Source organism: Cicer arietinum, chromosome 1, assembly GCF_000331145.2.
Source record: "Cicer arietinum cultivar CDC Frontier isolate Library 1 chromosome 1, Cicar.CDCFrontier_v2.0, whole genome shotgun sequence".
Classification (NCBI taxonomy): domain Eukaryota; kingdom Viridiplantae; phylum Streptophyta; class Magnoliopsida; order Fabales; family Fabaceae; genus Cicer; species Cicer arietinum.
In genome coordinates, this window is record NC_021160.2 from 4,910,633 (window position 1) to 4,931,914 (window position 21,282).

A 21,282-nucleotide genomic window follows, 5' to 3' on the forward strand; every position below is an offset into this window, starting at 1 on the left:
AATATCTTTGTGTTTGAGAATGGATTCAAGCCTAGTAACTATATCTTCTAACTTACGAACCATATCCCTTTCTTCAAAGTTGAAAAAGCGAGACAAGTAGCTAGAAGCAGTAGTACTCACCTCTTTGTTGTTCTGAGTAGTAGCAGATTTGGTGGAAATGTGATCGAGAAGGTCATCAGCAATATAGAGAGCATCTTTGAGATCATCAAGCCAGTTCTTAACAGCCTTGTCTATGATCTGTTTCTGCTCAGCATCATTCAGAACAGCTTCGACAGCATAAAGAGTGTTCTTCAACCTTTGGATCAAATTGGCGTCAACCTTGTTTCCATAGATGAAGTTAACAAGCTGGGGAGAAGCAAGCCTGTCGAGAAGAACTTGAAGGAAAGCAGAGAGAAAAGCTCCACCAACAGCAGCAGCATCCATGATTTAGAAAGAGAAGAGAAGTGATTACAAATCAGAGAACAATTGTTTGTTGCAGCACTCACTAAGCTCAAATCGGTTCTTTACCAAACTTTGACTATGTTGTGTCACTCTTGCTTGGCACGTGTGAACACAGTCGATACAAAGACAACGTTTGTGTGGTCCCAACTCTCAAGCACGCAAAGAATGTTTTAAGAATAGGATGCTTAACTTAACTCCACTCAACAAGATGTTTCTTTAGTTTAGTTATAGAATATCATTAAATTCATCTCTAAATTGTCACTTATTTATTTATATATAAATCCAATTTAAACTTAAAATAAAATATCCAATCTGATAATATTAATATTATTATATTTACTATTTAAGTACGGTTGCTCTTTTTTACTTAATTTTAAATTATAGAAATAGAATAAATAATTTAATTTAATAAATTTTAAATATTTAAAGGATTATTTAATTATATTTATACGGTTAAGATGAAATAGAAGAAACGAAATGAAATGCAAGAGTCTTTCGAAAGAAAATGGTGAAAAAGTAAAATCAAGTTGAGAAAGAAAACAATGTATCTCTACGTCGAAGAAAATGATAATGATGTAATGAAAGGAGAGGTTCCATTTCTTAAATCCTTACGAAAAGAAAATATCAATGTACTAATTAGCGGCACTTATTATTTTTATTTTTCTTAAAAATATTTCACAATATTATATTATATTTTATTATTATTCTATTAAAAATATATATTTACAGAGATGAAGAGTTTTAAATACTTTATAAGAAAAAGTAAAATTATAAAATTTAAATGAATAATTTGAAATTACTAAATTTTTTAATTATCTCATTTAAAAATATACTAAAGGTTATTGAATATCTTTTTTATTATTATATTTTTTTACTTCTTTTAACAATGGGAATATATTCCATATTAGCATACTTCTTCTATACCATAATATAAGTAATAAAAAATATAAAAATACATCTGTTTATACTTCTTATATACCATAAACTTAAGTCACCATATAATGTATCAAAAAATATTCCAAATATATAGAAGCCAACATACTTCTTCCTAATTTCAATCCCAAATATATAAATGCTGTTATATTTGATCTACAAACCAAAAAAAAATGTTGTTATTTTATTAGTAATTAACTAGTAATAAAATCACTATTCCACTTCTACCAAGAAGCTCTTCCAAGTTTTATTTTCTCTCCTCTACTCTTACTTTATTTGCATACACTGATCAGCGATTAATAGACCAATCACCTTGCACCGCCAAATTTGGAATAAGTTGTGAACTTTCACTACTATGACCACCAACATGTACATGGTCATAATTTGTATAAGGAGCATTGTAGCATTCCACACGAGCTAAATTGTTGGGTACTGTAGCACTTTTACCATGGTCAATTCTATCATTAATTACTTTTTCATAAAACAGTGCATTTGTTTAAACATAAGCTCTGTTTAAAGATTAGAAAGCAAAAGCCCCCCGTTTCTAACATTCAAAAACAATGAAAAACATGGGAAAAAAATGTATAAAACATTAAAATAAGAACTAACAGATAAAACATATGTGACTATGATTTTTGGAAGAAATCCACAAAGAATAAGTTTACCAAATAGTAGTAAATACAGCAAATTACTTCATTTCTAATGCAGAAAAATCTCAGCATCCTTGAGACTAAGCAAACTGGGTAAAGAGTTACGAAGTATCTTGCAGGAAAGATTGGTCTCTAGTCCCCACTAAAGGTTTTCATACCCCATTAAGGACAGAGATGCTTCATAGCACCCCTTCCAACCCTATTAAAGATGCTGGTCATGCAAATTTGAATTCATGAGAAAATAAAAAAGAAATTGGAGGAAAATTGAGATAAATTTATAGAATTGTTGTGAAACCATATCAAGATTGTCTCTCTACAAAACCAGGTTAGTTTTTGACAAATCAGTTCTGAAACCCGATTTCCAGATATAGACTTTGAAATCAGCTCCAAAAACCAGTTTCAAGGTTCCAAAACTGGTTTTAAAAATTGATTTCTAATGAAACCGATTTTAAAATTTCTGGTCTTAAACTTCTTGTCGATTTTTCTTGATTCTTTTACTCTATCCAATCTTAAATATAAGTAAAAGTGAGTCAAAGAAAACTAATGTATTTGATCTAAAATTTGGACAAAAAACATCAGCTTTCTTCGACTCATTTTTTCTTATATTTGATACCGGAAAAATATGACATCATCAAGAAATGTATGTACCTAAATGTGTAGAAAGAGGGAACCAAACACAATACAACAATAAGTATTGATTTATACAAGTCATCAAATTAAGGTATTTATTAACTCAATAAGCCTTTTTAATCTAACATTTGCAATGTTACAAGAGTTCAAATAAAACACACCCGGTCATGACAGTAACAACCTTTCCAGGCATTAATATCCTTTAGCTCTGCTCATCATTAAAATGAATATGAACAACTCCTCCCCTAGGTGATGCCTGGTCAAAAGGATGAGGATACTTGTTATAAACATTCTACCATATTGAAAGGGACCACCTTTTATCAACACAGCCCTTCTAATAAACAGAAAATTAGAAGGATGTTTTGAAAACAATTTTCCTGCATATTGTGTGGTAAGACAACTATGCAGAAAAAAGATAAACTGCATGCTACAATGACTCGTCTGACTTCAGAAAGTAATTAATCCAAACATCTGCTTTAAACTTCAAAGAAAGTTTCCAAGTAGCCTTTTCATCAAAAATCATGTCATCAACGTGGTTACTCAACTAAACATATAAGAAGAGAGCAAACAAAATGCTTAAGGGAGCAAACATATAACATATTCCACCAATATTATGAGATTAATATTAAGGAATATGCAAATCAACCTTTGATCAGATTATTAGGCTATAAAGTATTAATTGTTGGCCTTAAAAATATTGAGGCAAATGACAGGAAAAAACCCCACTAAAGAAAGAGTAAGGACTAAAGAACTGAGAGGAGAGTTAATAGAAAACCCCTCTAAAAGTCTGAAATGCTACAGATGAGAGAAGGTTTTCACCATGACTAAAATGCAACAGGGAAATGATAAGCCTGATAATAATGTGATAAAGAATCTAAATGAGAAAATATTTAATCTACAAAGAAACCTAAATAAATTGCATCAACTTTTTTATCCCCAGAAGGAAATTTTTATTGGCTAGACATGATGTGCTTAATATCAACACAGTCATATTGTACCACATTGTTTGGTGCTAGACATGCATCCAATCTTAATAAAAAAAACATCCAAATTTATCCCACAGATTGGCTCTGGTCTTGAGTATATAAGCTTATAAATGATTATCAAATGAATTTTCAAGCAGTGGTCACAACTCAGCACATAACATCTATCGGTATCCCAAAACTTAATGTGTGATCTTCACAGCTAAGAAACAGGTATGAGTACTGTCTCTAAAGGCAATAAATTTAATTTTAAGAGATACGACTAAAATTAAAATCAAATAAATTTCACCATCAAAGTGTTTGAGAAGACAGATGAAAGGGGGACTAATAAGGAGACCAAGGATAGTTGAAGAACAATGAAAAAAGAGAGAATGAGAGGAAACAAATCACCGTTGAGATGGTGGAGGAACGATACAGAAGATCCTAGAATCACGATTCTTTGATTTTTGGCATAAAATATCACTCTAAAACTATAGGTCAAAGAAACTTCATGTTGCATCGGACATCCCATGACAGCACCGCTTTGCAGCAGCACAAATTATGAAACTTGTGTAGCCATCAACAGAAATTTCAACAAACATACAATTAACTGGGCATAACACTTAATTCCAATCTTAGAAAACTAAATCACTAAACAGTATAACAAACAAAAAACCATGAAAACAGTATAACTGGGCATAACACAGATAGAAATTAAAGTATAAGCAGAATAGAAATTAAGGTATAAGTAGCGCAAATGGAAATTAACATACAAGTTGCATTTAGGGAGTTGAAGAATCCAATGAATTGGCTCTTCATAAACCTCACGCCCAAATGGCAAACATAGCATCTATATTACTACATACATCCTACTGTTGAAAACAAGGTGATATCAAACTCTCTTGGTAGATTTCCGGAACCATCCAACCTTTGATGTTTTGAATTCGGGGAGTCTTAAAAGTACCATGACTAGAATTGTAAGTAACCAATTTTGAATCACACTCCAGCAAAACTTGATCATCCTCAGAAACATAAAGTGCCTTAGTATAAGGAGAACCAACACCTTCCATGAAAGGAACACGGAATGAATTAGTCCAAGAGTCTTTGTTTCCATACTCCTTCATAAGCCAAACATCTGAAAAAGTATCACTATAAGAAAGTATACACAAACAATCACTCAACACTCCTATGGTTAAAGTAACCACATCTACTCCTCCATAATCAGGCAGCAACAGTTCTTGATAACATTCATCCTTCAAATTAAGAGAAACAATAACCCATAAAGAACTCGAATTAGTAGATGCTAACCAATTAATAGTTCCATTAACGAATTTTCCTGATTCATCAAATTCAAAAGGAACACCAGTTGGGAAATCCTGAATCCTTCTCCATGAATTAGTCCCCAAAGTATGAATCTTTACTTTAGTTTTGAAAAAGCAATCCGTAAGATTAAAAGATCTATAGCAAGAAACAGAAACCACCTTGTAAGTGTCACTGAAATGATCATAGCCAAAGGCATATATTGTGTAACAACCCAGTCGACATGGATATTCCAAAGAGGGCAATTTCGTAAATTTCCTAATGGAAGGGTTCCACAAAAGAGCGACACTTTGATCGATAGCGAAACAGAGGATGCCGTGGCAAGAGCCAACGATGAACTCGAATTGGTTGTCATTGTTGAGAGGGTAAGCTAGCTGTGTGGCAGTGGCGGTTATTTCTGTGAATAAGGAGGAGAGAGGGTAAGTCTTGACGATGAGCGAGCGTGAGGGTTTGGTCAAGGTTAAGACGACAAGGTGGCGCGTGGTTGACATACGGAGATGCATCTTGGCGAATTTGGGATCGGAGATTAGAGATTTCCAGGATTTGCATACGCATTGGAGTTGGATGAGGAACTTTACCGGAAGTCTAGAGAGAATTTCAATTATGAGCTCGAATGGAAGAGTGGGAAGTGAATCTCCGAGAGTGATTAGGGTTTGGGTGGAAGAGTTCAAACTCGGCCTCTTGGTGGCGGTTGTTTCCTCCATAACTGAATCAGATGAAGCTGCGTCGTTTTGGATTTTCGGCGTCGCTACTTGGCGCCATTTATATTTGAATTTATTAGGATTTACAATCACCTTAATGAAGTTCTAATTTCAACTATCATTACTAAAGAATGCTTCGTATTTGCTAAAATTTAAAAAAAAATAAAAAAAAGCAAATTGGTATTTTATGGAGACACCAAAAAAAAAAAACAGATTGAAAGCATATTTATTGGATGTAAACAATTCATATAAGACAAATAATGTACTAAAAAATATGACATTATATTAACCATTTACTCTCTAGAATAAAATATAAATATAAATATAAATTATAGCAAAAAAAGTTGATGTATACACTAAATTTTTAGTTATAATTTTTATTTATATTTTATTTTAGTATTATTTAATAATTACATTCAACCCTTAATCTTAACTCTAAAATAATAATTAACTTTGTTAAAAACAATGAACTATGATCACTAATCATAGTGAACTACAATAATTTTGTAAAAGCATTAGATAGCAACTTTCAAAAAGTCAAGGAATTTTACTTCTTGTACTATAAAATCGAACATAAATTTAATTATTTTTTAGTACAATTAATTTTGTTTTAGAATTGATTCTAACTTTAAATCGAACATAAATTTTATTGTTTTCGAATACAATTAATTTTGTTTTGAAATTGATTCTGACTTGAAGTTAAAAGAATTTGTAAAATCTTTTTTATTTTTATTTTTTACAAATTTTAAATATTGAAATAAATTTATTTTAAAAAAAAATAGTCCAATTGCAAAATAGTTTAATAAAGAATTGTCATGTATAACAAATCTCAGATGACCTTGTCATATGGCTAACAAAAACATTCCAAGTGTTATGTGAAATCCTCTACACACAACGAAACTGATTAAATCAAATACAGTTATTACACATAACGACATAATATACAAGCTATTAATAACAATTACACACCTAAAAAGTGATATTAAAGGGTGATACTCATCAAAGAAAATACTACACCGCATGCCAAAACACACTATTTGGCACTTCTAACCCAATTATTCATTTTGTATTTGAATATTAAAGGAATATGTAAATTAATCAGGTTATGAGGCTAAATAAGTGTTAGGCCTTAAAAAAATTGAAAATATAGCCAAGTTAATATATGTAGGATAGAGTATACATACAAACTGAATAATTGAGTTAGAAGTGTCATCATACCTTGAGATTCTAATATACATAGAACTAACAAATACACATGCAAATGACAAGAAAAAACCCACTAAAGAAAGAGTAGGGACTAAACAAACAGTTTTGATTGTTCAAGGGACAATCTAGTTGTTTGACGGTGACAGTTACTTCTGTGAAGACAGAGGAGAGAGGGCAAGTCGTTAGGACGAATGCGCGTGAGGGATTGGTGAAGGTTAGGATGAGGTGGTGGTGCGTGGTTGACACGTGGAGGTGCTTTTTGGCAAATTTAGTATTGAATATTAGATATTTTTAGGATTTGCATACGCATTAGAGTTGCATGAGGAACTTTACTAGAAGTCTAGAGAGAATTTTTGTTTGAGCTCGAACGGAAGAGTGGGAAGTGTCGGCGTGTGAGCAGAATCTCTAGGAGTTTCAAAGGAGAAAGACGATGATGGTGAAGGTGGTGTTAGGCCTTTTGTGGAGGAGTTCAAACGCTACCTCATGGTAGTAGTTGTTTCCTCCATAAGTGGACCAGATGAAGCAGTGTCATTTTAATACAGCTAAATAAGTTTAGTTTTATTTATTTAATTAATTATGAGCAATTTTTATCTGAAGTTTCCCATAACACTGACAATTGTGGTTAGATGAGGAAATACCACAATTTGGATTAGGGTTGAGCAAAATTAGCTGATCTGACCGAACCTAAGTCATCCAAATAAGCCAATTTGATATGCGAACGGATTGTATCAGGTCACGAACCCGAATCATCCGACTGAGTCCATTTGATATGCAAACAGATTGTATCATGTCACGACTAACAAATTTGTAAATGTGAGTATATATGGGTTTGGTGGTCGGGTGTAGGTCAAAAAAAAAGATAGACATGTTTTTCCAGAAATTGCTTCTTAGGCTATATATCTCCAAAAAGGGTACATAGAATAGATCTTTCCATGTCAAACCACTACATTCCATCTCACAGGAAGGTAGACTACTAAATGATACAAACTGAATCACCTTATAGTCATCCATAAAATGATCATACCCAAACCCATGAATATAAGCATGAAAATACCCATAAAGGTCATTCTCAACAGGGCTAGGAGGAATGAGATTGAATTTGTCGGTAGTTGGATTCCACAATACAATATTTCTCTAATCATCAAATATATTAGAGACAAAGTGCCATTGATACTAATAGAACTTAACATTAATATCTTGACCAAGCTATCAAATCAAAAGTGACGTATTTATTTGACCTTTCCCAAATCTCTCGCCAAAAATGAAATACAACCTAAACTGGACTACAAGTTTAGCGTCCCCCACAAGAGAGCTAGTATGATCTAAGATAAGAGATGCATTATCATCGTAATGAGAATGAGTTCTATTTATGATATAATTACAGTAAATGCTCATGAAATAAGGGTTTTCAAATAAGCTTGATCATGATTTAATTACACATTGAAATCGATTCAAAAAATTTCCTACCATATCAAGAGGGAGCCCTTCTAATAAACAGAAATTTAAACGATGTTTAGAAAACAATGTTTTCCTACATGGTGTAATAATAAGACAACTATGTGGACATAGCTACAATGACTCATTTGACTTCTCCAAGAAAGTTTCCAAGTAGCCTTTTCATCCAAATCAGCTACAATGCAAGTGCTCGTACCGTGTCAAAAGCGGCATATATCTCATTCATTAGACAAGGTAATACTCAGACAGGAGAGCAGCTCCTACAACAACTGTCAAGCACAACAAACTTACAATATCTGCCATCCCAAAAGATGATTCTGACAAAAAATAAATTTTATGAGTCTCTATGTTCCCTTTAAAACCTCTGGCAATCATAGCCTGCAGTATTTTATGTTAAATTATCAGAATATTAACTATGAACAGTTCATGATGATTATGAAATGCCAACACCAAATTAGCTACAAAATGTCATTTTATGATCAGAGGCCTATGTCCTGGGAAATTGAGTTTTGTAACGTGTTACTAATTTAAAAAGAGTAAAATTTTCTCGAAGTAAACATAAAGTTCATGCTACGCAATCAACACAGACAAATTTCTAACCATTTTTACTTGATAATATTCGACAGTTCTAAAATTATTTGAAAATATGATATAATAATGCCGAAGCACTTGAACATCTAAAACACATTGTACATTAGCAAAGAAGAAAAGGAAAAAGACATTGTACATCTAAAACAAACCTGAGAAATTTGCTCTGCATGGCTGAAAATATTTTTGAAGATGCGGCGGAAGTAGTTAAAGAAAACTGTGAAGCCATACAAAGGAAAAAGGTAAAAGAATCATTACAATGAGGATATATCTAGAGTAAAATAATTAAGTCAATCATAAATTCATTTGTAACTAAATTAAAATATCTTTTTAGCTCCAAAACTGAGTTTCCCATCCAAACTACCTACCACATAACATCATGATAAACGTGCATGCTAAAACTTAATTAATTTCGGATTCTCGGTCCTTTAAAAAGTGGTACATGGATCTGTCAGAAATATATGTGAAGAATAGAAAGTTGAGCAAGATAGCAACAAATCAGTTATCACTATTGAAAAGAAACAGATAACTTCCATTTTTTTCAGTAATTTTGTTCAGGATCAGACTGAATTGATTGTTATACTGACATGCCATATAAGATAATGGTAGCATGTCATGTACCAGTCCAAATTTTGTGACAAATGAAACAGATCACCACTTCAGTATAATGTTATGGCAACAAATATATGTTTTGTGCGTGTAGAAAAAAGTGAATGCTGCATCATCAATAGACACAGTGTATGGTGCTAATTATCAGTTTAATTAACCTTATCATGGAAATACACGAATAGACGTGTTATGAACTTATGCACAATCATTATCGAGATGATAGTCACCATCTATCTAGTTGGTTGGAACACAAATAAGTGATTAGAATAGAGAACAATATTTGTTTATGATGCCTAGAAACAAGTGGAAGAGCTAGCAATATTTTCTTACTATCAATTGTCTCCATAACAGTCAGTTGTTTCCAATTTACCCTACGAGATACAATTCCCAAAGCAATATTGCGGACCTGCAACAAAATAATTGGGATATTAAATCACAGTAAAGGAAAATAAAAAAACTTAAGCCTAATAGCTTCAGTTAAATTGGGCTATCACTATTGATTGAAGTTGCTGCATGAATGTCCAAATTTCCCTTCCTTTTAGTGTTTGACAAATTTTATTGGTTATAATATTTACTACTATAAACTAATTATGCATTAGCCAAAATAGACTTCTTTGATGCTCGGCCATATGAACAAGTGCCACGCCCGAAAATCTCTACCAATACTGTTTAATTTAATTTTCCTTGTAATTACACAATTTTCTTGTGTGGTAGTTTTAGTTATAATGAAAGATATAACTTTGTAAACACCTTACTCTTCTTCATTCTTACCTCGTCAAAAACTAGACTGATAAATCTCAATGAAAGTAAAAGGGTAAGCACAATTTCTGATACAGATACTCCTATGTATCTCAGAGGAAGCATAAACCATCGTAATGCAAATGCTAGTTGTTCGGGGGTTGTGGTTGTGAGGCAGAGACTTGCACTTTGAAATACCTTCCAATAAATGTAGACCAAATTCTTAGTAGTCAAAACCATAAAAAAATTATATTGTTTCAGAAAGCTTTCAAAGCATTGTTCTTGCCGAAAGTCCTAAAACAGCGGTAGATAAAAAGTATAAGCAGGAATGAAGAAATCATCTTACTGTAAAAGTCAAACATGCAACAGTGCTTCCTACAGATAAGCCTTTCCTCGTAAAGGTTAATGGACCTAACTTTGAGATTACATATGAATAGCCTGTTAAAGATATAGGAAGATTAGGAATCCCTGTCACCATGGGTGTTGGAGTTCTCGACTGAACAAGTGCAGGCACACCATCTGAACTCAGCCCTAATGTTATGAATAACAATGCCGATAGAAAATAAACTCGCCCCAATTGATCCTATGAATATAAATTAGGCAAGAAATTTCTCAAATTAACACAACATCAAGATGAAAACAACAGTAAACAAGCAGCCAGCTGCCGAATAGTTTTGACTTTAAACTTAAAAGACTTGTTTATGAGAAGGCACAAGCTAGCTCAAAGCATAAATTAGCATTAAGCATGAGAAAAACTACTAAAACATGGCAAATAACAAATATTGCGAATCAGAGGATAAGTCAAGCATTAAAAATTACTTACCGTCCAAGCATTTCTTGGTAGAATCCAAATTGAAAGTAAAGTCAAGTATAATACTAATCCAAATTGCATAATTATATGTGACCTTGCCGGTAGAACAACCAGAACTAAAAGCCATACCTGTAAAATAAGATTAATTGATTACCAAAGATCACAAACACATGTAAACCAAGAAGCCAGAACAAGCATTTCAAATACACTGGCTACACAATCGAATCTACAAATAATTGCTAATTACTAACATTTCCATGTCAATCTATTATAAAAACTCAGGCATTAATAGCCTTGGCCCTTGAGCCTATCACCAAAAGCAGTCTAACATGTATCAATGACAATTCAACTATCCGTCCAACGGTTGTGGAAATTTCTCCAGTCCCTTAAACAAACATGAAATAAGTGGTGAATTTCAAACAATAAAAGGATAATAACCGGCTCGCCCGATGATTCAATATTATGTTTCAATTATAGATTAGTTGTTGGATCACTTTTTATCAAGGACCATAAAAAACTACAGTTAGCATGGTTCTAAACTACAGTCCATAACCACAGTAATACAACTGGTTTTAGAGGACTATGCAATGGCAATTGCTAATACATCCCAAATTTTACCGCAATATAAAAGTTTGCAACTTAACAAACAGCTCACCTCACCAAAGCATTAGTTCATGAGCACACTTGAAAATTTGTTTGTTTAATATTGGTGGATATATCATATAACAGGACATAAATTCATTATTTGGCACTCTATGATTACAACCCAAAAGTCCAAAACTAAGTGTAATCTTTCTAAAACACCTAATAATGCACAAGAATGAATAAAAGAACAGATTTTGATATCAATTTAGTTGTAAACTACAAAAGCCATAAAAGAATTTAGCTTACCAATTTGACTCTAGGATCAATAGAGTGAAGAAAAGTGGTGGGAGAAGAAACAAATTGTCCAATGGGACTAGCTGTAGCACTAGAAATCAATCTGAAAACTTTATCAGCAGCAAAAGAGCCAGTGGGAATCCAGTTAGACCAATTTGGTGATTGACCATTATCCTCTTTTGAAGCTCTGATTCTAAGAATTGTCTTCCTACTCTTCCTCACCTTGGGCGCCAAAAGGGTTTTGTTTGATATGCATTTGGGGAAAAGCACACGATGTGAAAGTACATGTGGTGGTGGTGATGGCAAAGAAACACAAAGGAAAGTGGCATGGTTACAGTTCATGGAGATGAAATGGTGTGTACTCTTCTCATGCAAAAATTGAACTTTTTTGAAACCAATGAATTAGGGGAAAGGTGAAGCAGAGAGTAACTATGTGGTAATCTCATGTTTCTCTATGAACATCGTTTTTAATTTTTAAGCCAATGCTTATATTTAGTTTATTCCAGTCATATACCACAGCTGGGCATTTGGTCTAGTGGTATGATTCTCGCTTTGGGTGCGAGAGGTCCCGAGTTCGATTCTCGGAATGCCCCTCTTTTCTTTTTGCCAATTCCAGTACCAATCAGGTCTTGAATCTCTTTTTAAATATTCATTCATAAACCAAGTGCCATAAAACAGTCATTTTTCCTCTTTACATAAAAATAAAAACATTAATCAGTATGCAAAGCCTAATTAAGAACACTAATCCATATTTTTTATTAATTATAAAATAAATCTCTAAATAGTAAATACGTTTTCGGACTTAAAATTTCAACCATATAAAACAAACTCAGTTTATGACAGATTTTTGTTGTTGTAACAGTTCACGTTAATAATTACTCTATATGATTATGATTCACAATTTTCACTATAATTTTAATTATTTTTTTTACATTATCCTTAAATGATTTATATACACAGCCTTAAAGTATTATTATAATTTATGAGTAATTTGAAAAAAATTAATTATTATATTTTTTTAATATGTATATAAAACTTTAAACAATACTCATTGAGAGGAGAGGAAGGAAGTAGTTGTTAATTTTCATTAGAAAGAAGAGTTGAATTGAGTAGCTCCAACTCTCTCAAATTAAAAATAAAATAAAATTTATGTATATCTAGATTTTCAGAACTGCAGTTTTGTGCAATAACGGTAAGGGATCGTCTTATCCCTATTTCTGTAGAAAAATAAAAGTAAATACGAAGAATATAACAAAGCATCAATGTAATAATTCTGTCACATGCAAACATAACAACCAACGAAATATCTGATATACATTTTCATCGGATAACCAATAACAAGGCACGACAGCCTCTTTTGTCCAGGCAAGATCTTCAGAATATAAAATGATCTAAAAATAGGAAATTGAATGAGCTTTCCAGATCCTCTTCACATTATTGCAGTGCTGACTCCCATCTAGAATGCCATTAATAATATCAATAGATTTTTTTAGACTTTTAAAGCAATCTTCTGAGCTGCAAGAGCTTCAGCCTCTAGAGTTGGTTCCCACAATAATGTACTCTCTGCAAGTAATGCTGTTACAGTATATGGATCCATGTTTGATGCCGGGCGCCTGTCTTCCAAGTAACCTACACTCAACATATAAATGGTGATACTTAGGTCCTTCTTGGATAAACATTTTAGTTAAGTACTTATACTATAATTGTTTATCATATAAATGTTTATGTATATAAATTATTTCTGTAACAAATGATAAAATAAAGTTAAATTGTTTTTATATAAGCTATCTTGGAGAGTTTGTGAAAATCAGTTGAGAAGAGTTTATGGATATGTCATATGTTGTTTCTACAAACTCTCTCAAAGAGTATCGCAAGTATATCAGTATATAAGTTCAAATAAGTCAGATAATGCTTAAATGCTTAAATGCTAACAATGACACAATTATTGTTTGTGACCGTGACTTCACCTTTGCCACTCTTTTCAGTGTCTCTTCCCACACGGATTGAGCATCCACGGTTAGCAACTCCCTGCATATTCAATTATATAAGAATGTTTCTCACAAGATGATATTCATATACTTCATGTTCATGTTTGATTAATCTATGTTTAACAAGAATAGGTATTCAAAATTTTCAAGAAATACCCAAGAAAATGTGTTGATGCTGGCTGTCTCATGCTTTCCTGTCAACCTTCTCTCATTTCCTTCTCCATATGCTTCAATGTGGACTTTGTGGCGAAGGGAAAGATTCAAAATTGCCTTCTTTATTACCTCAAACCCTCCTTCTTCCCTCATGCTCTTTGTACTATAAAGCAAAGAATAATATTTATCAACAAGTTTAATATATAACACTGTAATTTACGCTGACATTCAATGGGAGTCCTTCACTTTACCATACCATACCACTAATTTTAATATTTATGTGGCAAAATAGTCTACTTTTATGGAACGCTAGTGTAAAACTAGTTTACACTTTTTGACTCATTTTCTCATCAGCTTGGTCATTTAGCAAGTCAATAAGATACATGCAATTATGAGTCATAACAAAGGCATGTAAAAAAAACCTGTAATTGGTGTGACATCCTGCACCATTCCAATCACCCTGTCAAGGTTTAAACCAACACAATTAGTAAGTAGAATTAGCGTCATGTAAGAAATAATGCCAACTAAAAAAAGCATTATAGTACCTCTATTGGTTTTGGATCAAGAGTGAGCACAACACCAGCTTGCTCAGTAATTCTCTATCAGAACAAACAAAGTACAATATATTCAACTACAAGATACAAAAGTCTTAAATAAGACATTATTGTTGAACCAGAAGCCTCTACAGAATTAGGATACTGTGACATTTTTTATAACTGATTGTTTCAGAAGCTTAACCTTTCTGTATCAAAAAAAGTTTAATGTTATATGTATGAAAAACCAAAAGTTGGTTAAGTGAAATTACCTCAAGGATGTACCTTGAAGCCCAAATATGATCACCAGCTTCAATACCTACACTAGGACCAACTTGATACTCCCACTGCAATATTCATCAAAGAATACTGAGAAAAACTATTCAGATAATCATAACATAACATTTGAAACAAAAGGAACAACAAGAGATTTACCTGTCCAGGCATAACCTCTCCATTGGTGCCACTGATGTTAATTCCAGCATATAAACAAGCCTTGTAATGAGCATCAGATATATCACGTCCAAACGACTTATCAGCCCCAGCACTACAGTAATAAGGACCCTGATACATGAAGGAATGCCTAATTAAATCAACTTTTTGAAATTCACAAATTTATGTGAAATTTGAAATTAAGCACACAAAATAAGTGGCATTACCTGAGGACCAGGATAACCACCAACAGGCCAACCCAAAGGCCATTTCACGTCTGTTTGAAGTAAAGTGTACTCTTGTTCTATTCCATACCTTTGAACAATCAACATACAACATCATCAGCATGTTTTCTGTTAAGATTATAATTCAACACCAAAAATGTTCAGTTATCTTCTATTTAATATTGAAGAGGTTTGTGCATCCTAGAGTTAGATAGTAAGTTACATTTTTCTAGCATTCAACAATAGTTGGCAACATTAAAAAATAAGAAGTACAATAAATTCATACCATGGAATTTCAGCCTGAACCTTTGGATTACTGAAGATTTCAGCAGCTCTGTGTCTCTTATTTGTAGGGATAGGCTCACCTGCTGGTGTGTAAGCATCACAAATGACCTTTGCAAAAACAAAATAATCAAAAATTAATATCATAACATTTGTACTATTTCAATTTCAATCATCATGTCATGAAACAGCTTCAAGTATTACAGATCTTACCAAAATATTGTTACCGCCGCGGAAAGGATCTTTGAAAATTGCTTGAGGACTGAGGAGGAAAAAAAGGCTAAAGTTAAAAAACTGCAATGGCATGTACTAAAACTAGTAACATTAATAGAAGTGCAAAAATTCTTACTATAGGATTACTTCACTATCTTCCCCAGGTGCTTGTCCAGTGCTAGATCCATCATAGTTCCACTTAGGGAGCTCAGAGGGATCCTCAACAGGCTTTGATATGGTCTGAGAATAGAAAACATACATAATATAGTATTATAATGAAAAACAATAACATGATAAGAATACTTTATCTTAGCATGTTTATAGCATTATAAATAACATACTCTTGATTTGCTGCGAACATCGATTCCTGTTCCACCGATCCTGTTTTAGAAAAAATATCACAGTTTTAAACACCTTGTACATACAAAAGCTATAAAGCACTAACACAGACACGAACACGACATTGGCACTAATAATACAGACATAGTAGAATGAAATACCAGATGTACTCAGCAATTATCTTGTCAGTGAATGGAGTGATGTCCAAATTGAGTAGACCCTCTAGCCTGTTGATGGTGCTATTATCAGGCTTGATTGCCATTACTCTAAACTTAGCAGAACGTGCAACTTTCTTGTTTTGTTTCACAACTAAAGAACTCCACATCTTTGATGTGATTGGAGTTACACATGGAGAGGTTTTTGTGATTCTCATCTGCCATTGTGTAGAAGGAGCCAAAATCTGTGCCATGTTCTGCTTCTTGCAACATGAAAAGAAGTCATGAGAAACCCCAAACCAAAAATTGAATTAGATTATACTCCCTCCGTCTCATAATGAGTGTCACTTTAACAACAAAAAATTGTCTCGAAATGAATGTCGTTCACAATTTTAAATGCAACTTTAATTATTTTTTTTCCTATACTACCCTTCAACAATTACTATATATACAACTTCCAAAACATTGTTATATTTTGCATTGATAGTAGTGAAAAACTCACCAATAGTTAAGATGAGTAGTTTCGTAAAATGACATATCTCTTTCTTCTAATTAATGCATTTCTTAATATGTATACAAAAACTTTAAACGACACTCATTGTGAGACAAAGGGAGTAACTCATAAGATGATTGTCAAATGAGGCATAACATAAATAAAAGCATTTTAAAGAAATTGTCTAATCCTTCTTAAACATATTTTAGTGTGCAAAAATTGTCAAAACTTGATACATTTTCTTACTAGATATCACCATTAAGATCAAGCACAAACGAGTATTAATCTAGAAATTATCTTCCTCAACCATACTCAAATGATAGCTATTTTAAGATCATGATGAAAACTAAACGACTTCCTATTAAAACTTTACATGACATATTAATCAGCATTAGGAGTTAGGAGTTAATTATGTTAGTTGCAATCAGTTAGACTTCGTTGAGTTGGTTATATACCAACCATCTCTTTCTTTCAATGTACATAAACTAATGTAGCTCCAAAATCACTCTAATAATCAGAGCCCTCACTCAAGAAAATGCACATTGCATAATAACATCAGACCATACACAAAAAAACCAATCAAAAAAGAAAATCACTCAAGAAGAAATGCAAAAATACTTTAACAGTCAAACAAAATATGCTAATCTAACCAACATAGAGAAGAGTAAAGATTACCAAGAATATTGTTTTTTGGGGGCATATTTAAAATAAACATCTATCTATGCACAGTTATCACACAATCAAACATAGTCATTAATCAGATCCATTACAAACAGTGACCCAAAATTTTCATTACTACTAATTTACTAAACATCAATTTTCTTGACTAAAAGTAGCAACTTTTTTTATGATCACAAGAAAAATTAAAATGATGAAGAAGTTAGTTCTACAATATGGAGATAAATTAAGAAACATGAAGTGACAAAATAACCTGCACCCATTTTTTTAATTTTAAAACCATAAGAAGCATTATTTAACCAGAAATTAAATCTTGGGATTTATTGAAAGCTTAGATTTTTATATTAAAAAAGCTTCACTTTTGAACCATCATAAATTTTCACTAGCAACAACTATCTTGAAAAATTCTCATTAATGAGTTACACAAGAAAGATACAACACAGTTACAAAATGGACTATTTTTCACAGCCATAAATAAAATATTTACCATAAGTAGGAAAATGGGTTTTCATTACACAAAGAAAACTCACCAATAAAGAGTTGAAAAATGGCAAAAGCTTCAAACTTTGAAAATGGGTTGAAGTGTCAAAGAACCATAGAAAGAAAGAGTGAGAAAGGGTAGAGTGAGAGTGTTGTGTGTAAAATAAGGGTTGGTGGCTATTCTAATATCGATAGGGGTGTGCTATGAGTGGATGAAGTTTGTTTTTGGTCCCTTAAAGAGCACCAAGAGAAGCTTGGACTTATAATATTTTAGATAAGGTTTCAATGCTTTTCTTTCTTTTTTTATCCAATATTTTCTATATATATACCTTTTTTTTTAATCATAACTTGTTGCTTATTAGCTTAGATTTTATAATCACAATGATTAATAGTAGTTTTTTTTGCTGACAATCTTTGTATTTCATAGCTTATTTAGATCTTAGGTTGCTTCTCTTATGCAATTTGAGGGTTGAAGACCGGATTTAAGAGTATTAAATATTTCTTTCGACTTTCATATTTTTTACTCTTTGGAGTATTATGTATACTTTTCATTTTCCTATGCATTGGTTTGTACCATTAAAGCCTAGTTAAAGTATAATGTGATTAATATACTTTATAATAAGAGTTTAATAATTATATACTAATAATATATATACAAAAGTTATATTTGAATTTTTTAAATATTTATCACTGTATTATATGTGTGTGTGTGAATTTAGAATTATTAAAATTTTACTATCTTAAGAATCATACCATATTAATTTGGTTTATAAAAATATGAATATTTTAATTTGATTATTAATTTATAAAATATTTTTCAATTTCGTTCACTATTAATATCAATGACATGTTCTTTAAGTGAAATATTGAAAATCAAAATGGCCTATAACTTTTAAAACGTTTTTCAATTGGTTCATATAAATATAAAATATTTAAATTTCGTCTTCGGTTCTGAAATTCTCAAATTAATCTTTCTATGGTGTATTTGTTAAGGGTAATAGTACTCTTGACAATATTATTGGACAATTATGGGTCATAATAAAGATTAATACAAAATGTTTAAAATTTTAAATTAAAGTAGGTTAATATGAGTGCTAACAAGGATTAATGCAAATTTTCTTTTTGTGAATTTCTCACTTTTTATTTGTATTCAAATATTTGTCATTTTTATCTCTATTATTATGATTTTCAACATTATACCTAATAGAGACATCATCATCACTATATATTTAGTAACGAACATTCATCGAATGATAAATTTAAGAAACATTTTACATAATTGAAAATTAAATATTCATCAATATCAACTACGTTTAGTAACAATCAATCACATAATGAGATAGTTTGCACAATGCATGGTAAAAAAAAAAGTGAGGGAGAGGGAGAAAAAAAGTTTAAAAGAAGATGGAGAAAGTGGGAGATAAAAATTAAAAGGAAATAAAGATATCCAAGGATGTAGAAAAACGGGTGCAATAGAGAATTCAAAAGTTGCATTGCATGAATATTAAAAAAACGGAACCGCATTCATATGGAATAATTTTTATGAAAGAATAACAATCAGTACTTATATTTTCATCCCAATAATAAGACTACCGAATAGAGGGAAAAAGTAACGCATGCCTACTTTTTTATTGGCTTTTTCTACAGGGACATTTCCTTAAACATCCACCCCTCTTTAAGCAATTGCATGTGATTAAAAGTTTAATAGAAATATATAAAGAATGTAATTTATATATAAACTCAGAATAAACATTTTTTATACGTAAATTAAAATCATAATTATTAGATATTAATAAAGTTTGATTTTTGTCATAATTACTTATGATTTATCGATTGTGTAAAAAAAATTAGATTGTCAATGTATAAAAATTAAACTCATATATATATATATATAAAAGTGAGATAAATTTTAAAATGAGAGAATGAGATGTTTATATTTTGACTATATATAATTTTGTGATTAAAAATTATTTAAGTAACACATAATCTTTTAACAAAAAATTACATATTTTTTGGATATAATTGTGACTATGATTCGATAAATGGATAAGATTTACGTCTCTCACTCATGTCATCTTATTTAATATGTTAGAAGTTTTCGTTAAAAGAGTAAAAATATTAAATCTTACTCATATAACTATAAGTTATGATTAAAGAGTTTTTTAAGTGAGAGATAATCACTTAAAAAATTCATAATTTTTTTTAATTCTAATCTTAACCATTTATGTATAATTATTTAGTAAAGATTTAATATTTTTTATCCTTATCTTATTTGATATGTATATATATTATTATTCTAAAGTTTGTTTAATCAGACTATTTTTTTCAACTCCTACTATTACTTTCTTCGAACTACGTATAAGATTATTCAGAGAAGTTTTAAGCTTTATTTTATAATTTTTTGAATTTCAAAATTTATGTCTGTTAATTATTTCTTTGTCAAAATACCTCTTATTATTTTATAATTTTTTTCTAAAAAGTATTGTATATTTTTTTACAATCAATAATAAATATTATATTTATAATGATGAGAATAAAAATAATTATTTATTTTAAATGACAAATTAAATTTGTAAAAATCAAATTATTATTACCAAAATTGATACGATTATCAATTTTTTTTTTTAATTTAGTCACTAAATATTTTATCCAAGAGAGAGATAGTAAAAAGGATATATGAAAGGAAATAAAAAATAAGAAAAGCATAATAGCTAATTATATGTTTTGATAATTCGTAAATTATATGTTTTGGTGAAACTTTTGATTTTGTGTAGTGTACACGCACATGGTTCACTACCTATATAACTTTGTCTTGTAGTGTGGATATGGTACACCATTATAAACTAAATGTCATAAGAGATCACAATTAATGACCATGTAATATAGTACACACTTAATTTGAAAGTGAAATTAACTCAGCACATGATCATGATGGCAAAGAGCAAATCAATGAGGCTCTTGCGGGACCACCATGGATAATCTCAATAGAGACATTTGTGTGTCTAAAAAATATACCATTTTCAAGGATGAATCTTTAACCTTTATCACGGTTGAGAATTCACCATCTATACTTCCACTTTCTCCAACCATCACTATTTGTTTGATGTTAATGTCTAACCACCTTTTTTTTTTTCATAATCTTACGCTCAAATATTATTAATTAAGGAAATCGTTTTCATGGTATGTATCAAAAGTATAAATGATGTCATGTTAAAATTTTACGTGACTGTATATATTTTTGTTTTATCAAATGTCAATATCAAACATTTTTATAGAAGTAAATTACAGGCTATCTTTTTAAACAAAAAATTATAACCGTTAACTTTATTTTCAAAATTTTAGGATTTACATAGTGATTAAGCACATGTCATTAATTTTAATTAATTATA

The 21,282-nt window shown here is 31.1% G+C and overlaps 4 protein-coding genes and 1 non-coding gene across 9 annotated transcripts in view; 1 reads left to right on the forward strand and 4 right to left on the reverse strand.

Moving 5' to 3' along the window:
- The window catches only part of LOC140920588 (putative disease resistance RPP13-like protein 1), a gene marked incomplete at its 3' end in the record, with an annotated part of 2,783 nt that extends 2,183 nt beyond the window's left edge, over window positions 1-600 (reverse strand). The window contains exon 1 of the mRNA XM_073369303.1: window positions 61-600. Within this exon, the coding sequence (XP_073225404.1) occupies window positions 61-423 (363 nt within the window). The remainder of the gene's footprint in view (window positions 1-60) is intronic.
- Window positions 601-2,752: 2,152 nt separating this feature from the next.
- Window positions 2,753-5,738, reverse strand: LOC101511907 (F-box/kelch-repeat protein At3g23880-like). The gene is made up of 2 exons (XM_004486048.4): window positions 4,390-5,738; window positions 2,753-2,910 (listed from the first exon to the last, which is right to left on the reverse strand). The coding sequence occupies exon 1, from the start codon at window positions 5,638-5,640 to the stop codon at window positions 4,486-4,488; it is 1,155 nt and encodes a 384-aa protein (XP_004486105.1). The 5' UTR covers window positions 5,641-5,738; the 3' UTR covers window positions 2,753-2,910; window positions 4,390-4,485.
- A 2,316-nt stretch (window positions 5,739-8,054) lies between these two features.
- On the reverse strand, window positions 8,055-12,355 carry LOC101511366 (protein ABCI12, chloroplastic). Of its 4 annotated transcripts, none has more exons than XM_004486047.4 (7): window positions 11,936-12,355; window positions 11,057-11,173; window positions 10,580-10,816; window positions 10,267-10,431; window positions 9,826-9,901; window positions 9,039-9,103; window positions 8,055-8,567 (listed from the first exon to the last, which is right to left on the reverse strand). In XM_004486047.4, the coding sequence occupies exons 1-7, from the start codon at window positions 12,263-12,265 to the stop codon at window positions 8,559-8,561; spliced, it is 999 nt and encodes a 332-aa protein (XP_004486104.1). In that variant the 5' UTR covers window positions 12,266-12,355; the 3' UTR covers window positions 8,055-8,558. The 4 variants fall into 4 exon arrangements, with proteins under 4 accessions (XP_004486104.1, XP_012568006.1, XP_004486103.1 ...); XM_012712552.3 differs by having other exon boundaries at window positions 8,055-8,615; XM_004486046.4 differs by having other exon boundaries at window positions 8,055-8,676; window positions 11,936-12,353.
- An 89-nt stretch (window positions 12,356-12,444) lies between these two features.
- On the forward strand, window positions 12,445-12,516 carry TRNAP-UGG (transfer RNA proline (anticodon UGG)). The gene has a single exon. It is a non-coding gene; the product is annotated as a tRNA-Pro (tRNA).
- Window positions 12,517-13,172: 656 nt separating this feature from the next.
- Window positions 13,173-18,175, reverse strand: LOC101511058 (glutamine synthetase leaf isozyme, chloroplastic). 2 transcript variants are annotated; one of them, XM_004486045.4, is made up of 14 exons: window positions 17,944-18,175; window positions 16,249-16,499; window positions 16,090-16,129; window positions 15,885-15,988; window positions 15,749-15,797; window positions 15,540-15,646; window positions 15,257-15,344; window positions 15,033-15,161; window positions 14,870-14,944; window positions 14,610-14,663; window positions 14,487-14,524; window positions 14,068-14,227; window positions 13,891-13,951; window positions 13,173-13,552 (listed from the first exon to the last, which is right to left on the reverse strand). In XM_004486045.4, the coding sequence occupies exons 2-14, from the start codon at window positions 16,494-16,496 to the stop codon at window positions 13,413-13,415; spliced, it is 1,293 nt and encodes a 430-aa protein (XP_004486102.1). In that variant the 5' UTR covers window positions 16,497-16,499; window positions 17,944-18,175; the 3' UTR covers window positions 13,173-13,412. The 2 variants fall into 2 exon arrangements, with proteins under 2 accessions (XP_004486102.1, XP_012567996.1); XM_012712542.3 differs by having other exon boundaries at window positions 16,249-16,505; window positions 17,944-18,124.
- Window positions 18,176-21,282: the final 3,107 nt, after the last annotated feature.

Coding starts and splice junctions, on each gene's coding strand:
- LOC101511058 (XM_004486045.4), bottom strand. CDS start 16,496: ATGGCACAGATTTTGGCTCCTTCTACACAATGGCAGATGAGAATCACA. Junction 15,989..16,089: donor ATGTTCGCAGCAAATCAAGA/GTATGTTATTTA, acceptor TTCTATTCTCAG/ACCATATCAAAGCCTGTTGA. Junction 14,945..15,032: donor GAGAGGTTATGCCTGGACAG/GTAAATCTCTTG, acceptor TGAATATTGCAG/TGGGAGTATCAAGTTGGTCC.
- LOC101511366 (XM_004486046.4), bottom strand. CDS start 12,265: ATGAACTGTAACCATGCCACTTTCCTTTGTGTTTCTTTGCCATCACCA. Junction 11,174..11,935: donor TTGATCCTAGAGTCAAATTG/GTAAGCTAAATT, acceptor CTTATTTTACAG/GTATGGCTTTTAGTTCTGGT. Junction 9,902..10,266: donor TCAGTCTAGTTTTTGACGAG/GTAAGAATGAAG, acceptor ATTTTGTTGCAG/GTCCGCAATATTGCTTTGGG.
- LOC101511907 (XM_004486048.4), bottom strand. CDS start 5,640: ATGGAGGAAACAACCGCCACCAAGAGGCCGAGTTTGAACTCTTCCACC.